Source organism: Eupeodes corollae, unplaced genomic scaffold, assembly GCF_945859685.1.
Source record: "Eupeodes corollae unplaced genomic scaffold, idEupCoro1.1 scaffold_1216, whole genome shotgun sequence".
Classification (NCBI taxonomy): domain Eukaryota; kingdom Metazoa; phylum Arthropoda; class Insecta; order Diptera; family Syrphidae; genus Eupeodes; species Eupeodes corollae.
Window position 1 is genome coordinate 935 of NW_026605656.1, and position 11,371 is coordinate 12,305.

Here is an 11,371-nt window from a genome sequence, read left to right on the forward strand (position 1 = left end):
CGACTGCCGTAAGCTCTCTGTATCTCAACTCGCTTTTAAAATGTCTTCTTTTTATGTTGAACTCTTTAACCAATTTAAATCTCTTTCTAATTTTTTATATGCTTGTTATGTTACTGATATGGGCACCTCTTTGAAAGAGAATCCTAAAAAAATTTGAAATTTTGTAAACTCAAAGAAAAAATCAGATGGCTTTCCAGGGCCCTTATTATGAAATACGAAACGAACGGCAGAAAAAACGAAACCCAGAAAAACGAAACTCATGGCGAAGAGCGATTATGAGAAACGAAAATGGAATCAAGAAAATGTTGCCAGCCAAAAATGAAAAATGGTATTTTTTTTTAAACGCAACTAACTTCACACCTATTTACAAATGTCAAATTGTGAATGTTGGAAAAGTTTTAAGTTTAAATTTGATTTGATTTCGGTTCGGTAAAATGTTTTTTCATTGCGATTACTTTCTTGAAAGCGAAGATGAATCCGAAGGAGAAATGCGTGTAACAAGGGCACTCTTAAGAGATTCATCCGACCCAATGAGCCTTTCAAGTTCCACGTAAGTAAATGAAAATCCTTTTGTTCATGCTGCATTTAAGTAAATTCCTAAAATATTTTCAAGGTTCAAGCAACTTTTTCGTCTGAACAAGGAAGCGTTTAAATATGTATTGGATGAGATTGATCCACACCTTCCAAGTTTTAATTCTACATATATACCAAATGTATTGAAATTAGCTGCAACACTTCGGTTTCTGGCAGAGGGTGGATATCAAAGAGGAACCGGCCAGGATTTCCTTGTTAGTATGGCACAACCAACTTTATCGGTCACTCTAGCAAAAATATTGCCAATAATGGAAAATATTCTGTGCCCAAAATTTATATCATTTGCAATGACGGAAGACGAAAAAACTGCAAGTAAACAACATTTTTATGAGAAATATAGTTTTCCTGGCATTATCGGGTGTGTAGATGGTACGCACATGAAAATTATAAGACCAGTATTAAATGAGCACCTTTACTTTAATAGAAAAGGTGACCATAGTATAAATGCAATGATCGTAAGTACCACCCACTTTAATTGATACATTTTTCCAAAAGCATTCTCTTCTATTATAATTTTTCTTAATTGTCAAAGGTCTGTGACTACAAAATGAGAATACGAGCAATTGATGCGCGGTATGGAGGAGCCTCCCATGACTCATTTGTGTTTAGTTTAAGCGCCTATCGCAGACACCTTGTTCAAAAATGGAATGATGGTGATAGGAGAAGTTGGTTATTGGGTACGTACATACATAAATGCTTAATTCATTCAAACCGTTTGATGTGTTTTAATTTTTGTAGGTGATTCTGGGTACACATTGGAACCGTGGATGATGACACCCTACAGGACTGCACAAGAAGGTGGCCAAGAAGAACATTTTAACACGATCCATTCCAAATGTAGGAATATTGTTGAAAGGACGATAGGCGTTTTGAAATCGAGGTTCAGAAGCATTCTCGGAGCAAGGCAACTCCATTATTCACCCGAAAAAGCTATCCAAATTACAAATGTTTGTGCTGCTTTGCACAATATTTGCAAAAAGTTTGCTGTACCAGACTTCCCGGTCATGGAAAACAATGAGGAAGGAGAGGAGAGTGAACTTGTAGCTAGTGATTTGAATCAATTTTCGAACATAGCAACAGAAATACGAAACCAAATTAAAGACGTTTTGTAAACAAAATAAAACTATTTAATTCAGTCATTGTATGCAAGTAGGTACATAGGTGTATCTGTGATCACAAAATTGATAAATATTAATGTAAGAAAATAAATTAAGAAAGTAAATAAACATAAAATAAACTCTTCTTAAAAAAAAAAAATAAAAACTTCACAAAACTAAAACAAATTAACTTCATAAATAAACTTAATAACCTTACATGCAAGTTAAGTTATTCACTACTACTTGAGTATTCATCATGTTTTGAAATGGGGTTGTAGTATTTCGTATTCATTTCCATTTTATCTTGCCTTAGTTTCAATTTGCGAGACTTAATTGAAATAAGTTCTAATCGAGCGTTATGTTTCTTTATGTTGTTTAATTTGAACTCTTCCAGTTTTTCTTTTTTAAGATCATACAGTTTCCTTCTTCTCCTGTCTGCTTCTTTATTCCATGCATTTAATGTAGTCAGCTCTTTTAAAATGCCCTTTTGCGTTTCAAGCTTTTCGTTTAGCATATTGACAGCTTTATCTTGCAAGTCAACGTGCTGTTCCAACAAAGTGTTCCTGTTCCGTTTTGTTGCTTTTTTATTTCTAGACGGCGGGTTACCTTCTGAATTGTTTGGTTGTGGTTCCTCATTCTCAATGTTTTCAAGTTGTGGTTGAGGGTCTTCGATTAAAGTTATGAGGTAATCCTGATCATCAGCATCTTCCATCAATATATTAACAGTGGTGCTGCTACCGGCCGTCACTTCAATGTTTGGGCTATTTCCATTCGGATCACCAAATTGCTTTCCTAGTTGGTTTCCTGAAACGGCCTCATTTAGGTCAAGGATCGAAATAATAGTTTTTTCGTTATCAGACAATTTTTTCTGCTTGTTAGGCCCGCCCCCTGTACCGCTGAGATGGACCAAATTGTCTCGCATTTTTCTCTTCAGATTATATCTATAATCTTTCCACACGTTTTTCCAACCCTCTGTTGTTTTTTCTGGAGGGCCACACGCGTTTAATTTAGCAGCTAAGTTATTCCAAAGATTTTTGGCTTTCGATTTAGCTTGGCTCGTCGGCAAATAATTTTTAGCAATATTTGGATTACTTTCCATGAAAGCTACCATCAAATCCATTTGTTTAGCATTCGTTGTAGGCCTAAATATTAGAAATATCTTATTTTTATGTTTTTCACCATTATATTTATTATTTAACTTACATTTTTTCTCCCTCATCAAAATGAAAACAAACCAAAAAGAAAAACAAACCAAAACACAATAATGTTTGACACTTGACTAACCCGCCAAAACAAAAGCTGAACGAGTGATTGAAGGCACTCGTAAATAAAAATACGAGTATCGTTTTTTTACGATTCTCGTTTCTCGTAATCGCAATTTTACAAATACGCGCTTCTGCAATCGTTTTTCGTAATCGGAATTTCACAAATACTCCGTATTAAAAACGATTATCGTTTTTCATAATAACCCTCCAGTTAACTTCACTTACAAGAACCTTTCGTTAGATAAAACTTTTGATATCTGTAACGCTTTCGCAACGAATTTCCGTGAGTCATTCGTTAATAGCCCTCAAGAAGTTGATGAAGTATATTTTCATAATCTTCACATTTTTTCGCAAACTAGCTGTAGTCACATCCCTGTACTGCAGAGTACGGTCCTTGATCTTTTATCTGCGTTGCATGATGAATGCTCAGCCGGTCCCGATGGTATTCCCCCGATTGTATTAAAAAAGTGTAGTAATGCTTTAGTTGAACCCCTTACGTTCTTATTTAAACTTTCTCTAAAAACAGGCAAATTTCCCAGTATATGGAAGAAGTCATTTCTAACACCAATTTTCAAGAAAGGCAACAAGTCGGATATAAGCAACTACAGGCCCATTGCAAAGCTTTCTTGTATTCCTAAAGTATTTGAAGAAGTTGTTTGTAAGAGCGTAGCATATTTTAGTAAAAATATCATTTGCGAACAGCAACATGGTTTTGTGAAAAAAGATCAACCGTTACTAATCTCCTTACATTCTCAAACATATGTTTAAACGCTTTAGAACAAGGTTATGAAGTTCACTGTGTATACACTGACTTTTCTAAAGCTTTTGACCAATTTAGCCACGGAATTATTTTATTTAAACTTAAGGCTCTTGGTTTTCCACAATTTTTCTTAGCTTGGATTAAGTCATACCTTGAAAACAGATCCTACGAGGTAAAATTTAGAAATTGTCATTCTGAACCTTTTGTTGCTCAATCTGGTGTTCCCCAGGGAAGCCATCTTGGCCTTTTCTGTTCATCCTGTCTATTAACGATGTATCGTAATGTCTACGCTCAAGTGAACTTCTCATTTTTGCTGACGATATGAAGATTTTCAAAATAAAAAGTCCACCCATGATCGTATTCTTTTATTTAGCCGACATTGATAGTTTCACATTTTGGTGTGGGAAAAATAAACTTTTACTCAACCCTTTAAAATGCCAGACTATAACTTTCACTAAAAAACTAATCAGTAACGTATTTTACTACTGTATATCACAGCAAAAACTCTGTCGTGTCTCCACATTTAAAGATTTAGGTGTACATTTCTGTTCCAACTTACAGTTTACACATCACATCAATTTTATTGTTAATAAGGCAAGTTCTATGCTTGGTTTTATAAAACGCTGGTCAAAGGAGTTCAATGATCCCTATGTTACTCTTTCTTTGTACAATTGTCATGTTTATCCTCATCTTGAATATGCTTCGCAGTTATAGACTCCCTATTACGAAATTCATAGAAAACGTATTGAATCAATTGAACATAATTTCGTTCGCTTTGCCCGAAAAGGTCTTTCTTGGGAAGATCCCTATGATCTGCCTCCCTATGAACATCGTATTCTACTTCTTCAAATGCAATCTCTCCATCAAAGGCGTGTTAATAATGACTTAGTATTTTTTCATCAACTCATTAATGGTGAAATTGATGCACCTTATTTGCTATCTTGTGTACATTTGAATTACCGGGCGGAACTCATCAGCTGCGCACATTTGATTTTCTGCATATTGACTTCCATAGAACCAACTATGGGAAGAATGGAGCTTTAAGTCGAATGACCATTTTATATAACTTAAGGGCCTATAAGACAACTCAATTTGAAGACAACTGCAAAAAAAAATGGTATTATGGGAGACAACTTTTTTCAGTTGACTTGACCAAATACGTTGCCTACTTTTATGTGCTTGTTTCGTGTCAAAATCAGCTGTGTAAAGTAAAATACGTAGAAATTTCAAAATTTTGAATTCAGTGCAAAATTTTATAAAAAAGACAAAATAATAGGAAATGGAGAGTTCTATTGATTTGTTTCTTTCCCCTGAATGTTGCGCTGATGAGAAAAAATATTCGAGATCACTCCAATCCATTGGAACTTCCAAACAAAAAGTATTATTTATAAACGAATTCTTTGATGAGTGTTGATTTCAATGTATTTGTTTTGTTTCAGATTTATAAGTTATTTTAGACTCAACAAAGACGCATTTGTGTATGTGGTAAATGAAATCAAAGATCATTTGAAACAACCACAGCGTTCCTCCGCAATCCCACCAATTCTCAAACTCTGCACTGCCCCTCGTTTCATGGCAGAAGGAAGTGACCAAAAGTGCAGTGGTAATGATTTTAATTTAGGCCTTGCTCAGCCAACAGTTTCGGTAGTGTTAAAAGAAGTGCTAGAAGTAGGTAGTAGAAGAACTTATCTGTCCACACTGGATTAAGGATGGAACTCATGTTCGAATCATAGCACCAAAAAAAAATCTTCAACATCTCTATTTAAATAGAAAAGGTTACTACAGTTTGAATGTCATGATTGTAAGTGCATATGCCATCTTTAGTATTTTGAATTGGGCAGGTTTAGCTATTTTTAATCTAAACAAATTATTTTCTTACAGATGTTTATATTATTATTTGTAAAACTTAATTTTTTTTCTCCATTTTCTTAAAAAAATTGGTTTTCAATGAACTGTTGATGCCTACCGTTATTTTTTTGTACACACAAATGCACTACACAACTAGTAAATATCAGTTGCTGAATTTTGACAACAATCACAACCGAGAGACAACTCAACTGGCTTACATAATACCCCGAACACATTTAAAAAGTCAACTATTTTTTAGTTGACTACTGGTTGACTTGTGACAGTCAACTATGTAGTTGTGATCGGTAATACCGATTGCCGGATTATAACTCAACTTTGCTCTTAGTTGTCTTACATAATAGGCCCCTTAAACTGTTCGTCGATAGATTTAAATTTAAATAAGGTGGTGTTGTAGTATTTTCTTTTTATTTTTGTTGTTCTTTCCTTTCACTCACAAGACTGGATATTGCAAATCCAATTGTTATTAAAATTTAATAAATAAACAAAATAATTAAAAATATGCAACCGGCGTCACCGCGGAAGATATTTTCGATTATGACCCAGCTGTCACAATCGAACGAAGACAAACCAAAGAGAATAATAGACTAAAGAACACACTACAACAAAAACTGCAACACCTGTGCAGCTCACCGACTAGCTCAGCTGGGTGTGGGTTAAATGAATTGAATGGGGAATTATATGGGTGTTATCAAAATAATTCAATTCGATTAAACTAATATTAATCGGATTGAATTGAGTTAAATACAAGTACAGGGGCGTACTTGAATTTAGGGTGGGCGCCAGGAAACTTTTTAGAGGGTCGTTTGCCTTGACCGGGGAGCTGAAAATGTTTCTTCAAAATGTTAAAAGAAACGAAATGTTTTAAATCCCTGATGGGGAGTTTAATAATTTTATTTGTTTAACAAAATGTCCTAGGAAACCGTGGCAGAAGGCTTCGGATAAAAACCTAGGAATCTTTTCAAAGAAATTAGATGACACTAATACAATGTTAACGAAGTAATTGAAACAGATATGGAAAAGAACAATGCAAAAGCGAATTTACCGAAACCGATTGAATGGACCGCTATTATTCTGTCCCGAAAGAATGACAACAGTTAAAAGAAAATTGGACTCCCACAAATCTTGGGACGCAAGAAAAACCAAACGAATTTCAAAAAAACAAAAAGAAACAGATTTCAACACAAATCTACTTATCCTTTGTTAATTTTCCTTATAGGATTGACCCTTCTGGAGATTTCTCCTCTGATCCCTTTTTCCTTCTCACTCCTTCCACAAACTCCACTCTTTTCTATCTTTAATATTTTTTTTTCTTTTTTTTTTTTTTTATTAAGTCACTATATTTCAACTTTAAATCTTCTATCAATTCTCCTTTATTTTCCTTTTTTTTATATTCAAATTCCTTTATTTCTTTACTTCCTTTAAACTTGAAGACCAACCAAAAAGTGATTAATCATTCAAGCTTCTACTGCGGCCTCCTCACACACACACACATTCTCTCACCCAACCAGATTTCTCGCTGAATTCAAAGTTACGGTGCCACTCCGAAATCGAATTCAGGCGAGCCTCTCACACGCACACACATACTTTATGAATTCGTTAAGTTTTGGAGCTTTCCCAAAACCAGACGAATCCATGGCCGTGTTCAACAATACGACTAACAGAAAAATTAGAAGAATAAAAGAAAATTCAAAGTTGAAATAAATTGGTCTGAGCATTCTCTCAGCTACTCTACTATAAAACTATCTGTGGAAGAGGTCCGAAGAAGAAAGTACCAGCGTAATTATTTAAATTAATTTATAACCTAAAATTCGTTTGATCTTATAGATTGAAGATATTAGGGATGACACTTAGCACTACATTCAATTTCGGTTGTACATAATTTACGAATTTATTGAGTTAGCAATTAAGAAAGTTATGGTGGACCCAAGGGCCATACTAAAACAATATGTTGGGCTCACTGGCCATGATTTTCGGGAGCGTTCCTCACTCTTTTAAGCGATTTTTCGTGTGAGTCTCCAGCTCGTCCGCTGGCTCAGCACGATCTCCAAATGGGATATACCTAAATTTTGTCATCCTTTAAGGGCTACTCTCATGACCCTCGAGGACAACGGGCTGAAAATGAAATTATAAAACATAGGAGAGGTTGGGATGGAGGGGAAGACACACAATGAGAGTAAACCATGGCGCAAATACATGGTCCGAAACGATTTTAAGAATCATGTAAGGGATGATTTTTGTTGCGGTAAATCTTACCGTAACAAATCCCACCCTTACCTACCGAGGAGTGAAAACTGGCTTTCAGAAATGAAAGCGAAGTTACTATAAAGACAACACAAAGGATAAATCCCCAATTTCTCAATCGCAACCTGCGAGAGAATGTACATCACAGAGCCTTAACGCTCTCAGTACCTCTTAGCGCAGCTCATCCGCTACACGACTAATCTTGCGAATCATCACTGTAAGGTTTCAAATCCTTAACGTTCCAGGTACCTCTATCCGTACCTTTATCATCTACCAGGACGTAAGTCCAAGGGGAGACTCGTTTCTTAATGAGAAACGGTCCTACAAACTTCGGCGCTAATTTTGCCGTGTAGTAATTCGCCGCTTCCGATAGCGAAAAGTTTCGTCGCCAAACCAACTCGTTCGGTAGAAACTGAACGTCTCTTCGACGAAGGTTGTAATTTTTCGCCGCTTTTTTGGTTGCCGACTCTAACCTTTTCCCTATCTCTTCCCTAAGCTTCCTAAACTGCTCCCTTGTATCAACCGTATTATCGCCCCTACTGTTCGGAGTGGTGGTTAAGGAATCGCCTCCAAAAGTCACCATTCCTCGACCGAAATTCGCGTAGTACGGTGATACACCTAACACCTCATGCTGTGCAGTCCTAATACTACACGCAACTTTCGCCAACTGTGATTCCCAAGCCCTATGATTCTCGCTAACATATGCCCTAAGTGTTGTTTTCAAAATTTGGTTAATCCGCTCCGCCGGATTAGCCTGGGGGTGGTAATGAGCCGTAAACCTAATTGTGGAACCATAACTATCGCATAAGGCCTTCAATTCTCTACTCTTGAATTGGGGACCGTTGTCACAAACAACGAATTTGGGTACGCCGAACAACAAGAAGACATTGTCTTCCAACTCCTTGCAAACAGACTTTGCTGTTGCAGACCTCAAAGGGAACAACAAAGGAAACTTTGTAAAATAGTCTACGACCGTGAGGATATACACAAAACCCCTACTCGACTTTGGAAGTGGACCCACCAAGTCCACGCAAACCATTTCCCAAGGATTTACAACGCCCTTTCTCTCTGTCATTAACCCAGCCGGTTTATCATTAATCGGTTTCACGCTTTGACAAATTTTACAGTTCCTAACATATTTCGTAATATCTGACCTCATTTTAGGCCAGTAGTACTTTTCTCCTACTCTAGCAAATGTTTTCTTTACCCCCATATGCCCTGCTAACGGATGGTCATGATTCTCCTCTAAAACTTTCTTTCTATCATCCTTTGGAACTACTAACTTCCACTCATTGTTACTATGCACAACGATATGGTTCGGTTTAACAAACTTACGACTAGCTCAGCTGGGTGTGGGTTAAATGAATTGAATGGGGAATTATATGGGTGTTATCAAAATAATTCAATTCGATTAAACTAATATTAATCGGATTGAATTGAGTTAAATACAAGTACAGGGGCGTACTTGAATTTAGGGTGGGCGCCAGGAAACTTTTTAGAGGGTCGTTTGCCTTGACCGGGGAGCTGAAAATGTTTCTTCAAAATGTTAAAAGAAACGAAATGTTTTAAATCCCTGATGGGGAGTTTAATAATTTTATTTGTTTAACAAAATGTCCTAGGAAACCGTGGCAGAAGGCTTCGGATAAAAACCTAGGAATCTTTTCAAAGAAATTAGATGACACTAATACAATGTTAACGAAGTAATTGAAACAGATATGGAAAAGAACAATGCAAAAGCGAATTTACCGAAACCGATTGAATGGACCGCTATTATTCTGTCCCGAAAGAATGACAACAGTTAAAAGAAAATTGGACTCCCACAAATCTTGGGACGCAAGAAAAACCAAACGAATTTCAAAAAAACAAAAAGAAACAGATTTCAACACAAATCTACTTATCCTTTGTTAATTTTCCTTATAGGATTGACCCTTCTGGAGATTTCTCCTCTGATCCCTTTTTCCTTCTCACTCCTTCCACAAACTCCACTCTTTTCTATCTTTAATATTTTTTTTTCTTTTTTTTTTTTTTTATTAAGTCACTATATTTCAACTTTAAATCTTCTATCAATTCTCCTTTATTTTCCTTTTTTTTTATATTCAAATTCCTTTATTTCTTTACTTCCTTTAAACTTGAAGACCAACCAAAAAGTGATTAATCATTCAAGCTTCTACTGCGGCCTCCTCACACACACACACATTCTCTCACCCAACCAGATTTCTCGCTGAATTCAAAGTTACGGTGCCACTCCGAAATCGAATTCAGGCGAGCCTCTCACACGCACACACATACTTTATGAATTCGTTAAGTTTTGGAGCTTTCCCAAAACCAGACGAATCCATGGCCGTGTTCAACAATACGACTAACAGAAAAATTAGAAGAATAAAAGAAAATTCAAAGTTGAAATAAATTGGTCTGAGCATTCTCTCAGCTACTCTACTATAAAACTATCTGTGGAAGAGGTCCGAAGAAGAAAGTACCAGCGTAATTATTTAAATTAATTTATAACCTAAAATTCGTTTGATCTTATAGATTGAAGATATTAGGGATGACACTTAGCACTACATTCAATTTCGGTTGTACATAATTTACGAATTTATTGAGTTAGCAATTAAGAAAGTTATGGTGGACCCAAGGGCCATACTAAAACAATATGTTGGGCTCACTGGCCATGATTTTCGGGAGCGTTCCTCACTCTTTTAAGCGATTTTTCGTGTGAGTCTCCAGCTCGTCCGCTGGCTCAGCACGATCTCCAAATGGGATATACCTAAATTTTGTCATCCTTTAAGGGCTACTCTCATGACCCTCGAGGACAACGGGCTGAAAATGAAATTATAAAACATAGGAGAGGTTGGGATGGAGGGGAAGACACACAATGAGAGTAAACCATGGCGCAAATACATGGTCCGAAACGATTTTAAGAATCATGTAAGGGATGATTTTTGTTGCGGTAAATCTTACCGTAACAGTGGGATTAAAATCATTGTTAAGAACCAGTGCTCCACTATCGTAAACGTTCTCATTTTATTTTTTGTTCTGTAATAGTTCAATGCTAATTTTGTTTTGTATTTTGTGCGTGTGTTAAGCTATATTTGTATTATTTTGTACTAACAACTAACACATGCACTTATGATGAACCTCTGATCGTAGTTTGACGCTTGCTTACTACTTTCTGAAATTTTGAAGTGTAAAAAAAAATTCTATATTAAGAGTTTTTGAATTATGATTCATCCTTTTTTCTAATAATAAGTGTTATATAAGTGAGTTTAAATGTCTGAAATTAAATAATTTATACTATAATCTAATTTACGTCTAAAATTTTTGAATAAGCAATCATTAAAAAAATACGGTTACTCCTGAGTGTACAATTAGAAGTATAAGCAAATTCTTATAGTTTTTTGTGCGGTGAAGGCTAAGTTTATGGGTCTAAAAATGTTAAAATATTTATTAAAATTTCTATCCAATATTTTGTTTCACAAAGCTGCAATAATTTTTTGATGTTTTGGCCTCAATGTGTTCTGTTCCATGATAACTGACAGAGTCTTCAT

General features: G+C 35.7%; 2 protein-coding genes across 2 annotated transcripts; one reads left to right on the forward strand and one right to left on the reverse strand.

The window, feature by feature from the left end:
• The first annotated feature begins 204 nt into the window (after positions 1-204).
• LOC129953566 (putative nuclease HARBI1) lies at positions 205-1,864 on the forward strand. Its single transcript, XM_056066808.1, has 4 exons — positions 205-550; positions 614-1,049; positions 1,127-1,271; positions 1,333-1,864. Exons 1-4 carry the CDS (start codon positions 435-437, stop codon positions 1,704-1,706), a joined length of 1,071 nt encoding a protein of 356 aa, XP_055922783.1. The 5' UTR covers positions 205-434; the 3' UTR covers positions 1,707-1,864.
• Positions 1,865-1,920: 56 nt separating this feature from the next.
• On the reverse strand, positions 1,921-3,161 carry LOC129953565 (uncharacterized). The gene is made up of 2 exons (XM_056066807.1): positions 2,895-3,161; positions 1,921-2,833 (listed from the first exon to the last, which is right to left on the reverse strand). Coding segments are annotated over exons 1-2 (915 nt in total). The 5' UTR covers positions 2,897-3,161.
• Between the last annotated feature and the right edge of the window lie 8,210 nt (positions 3,162-11,371).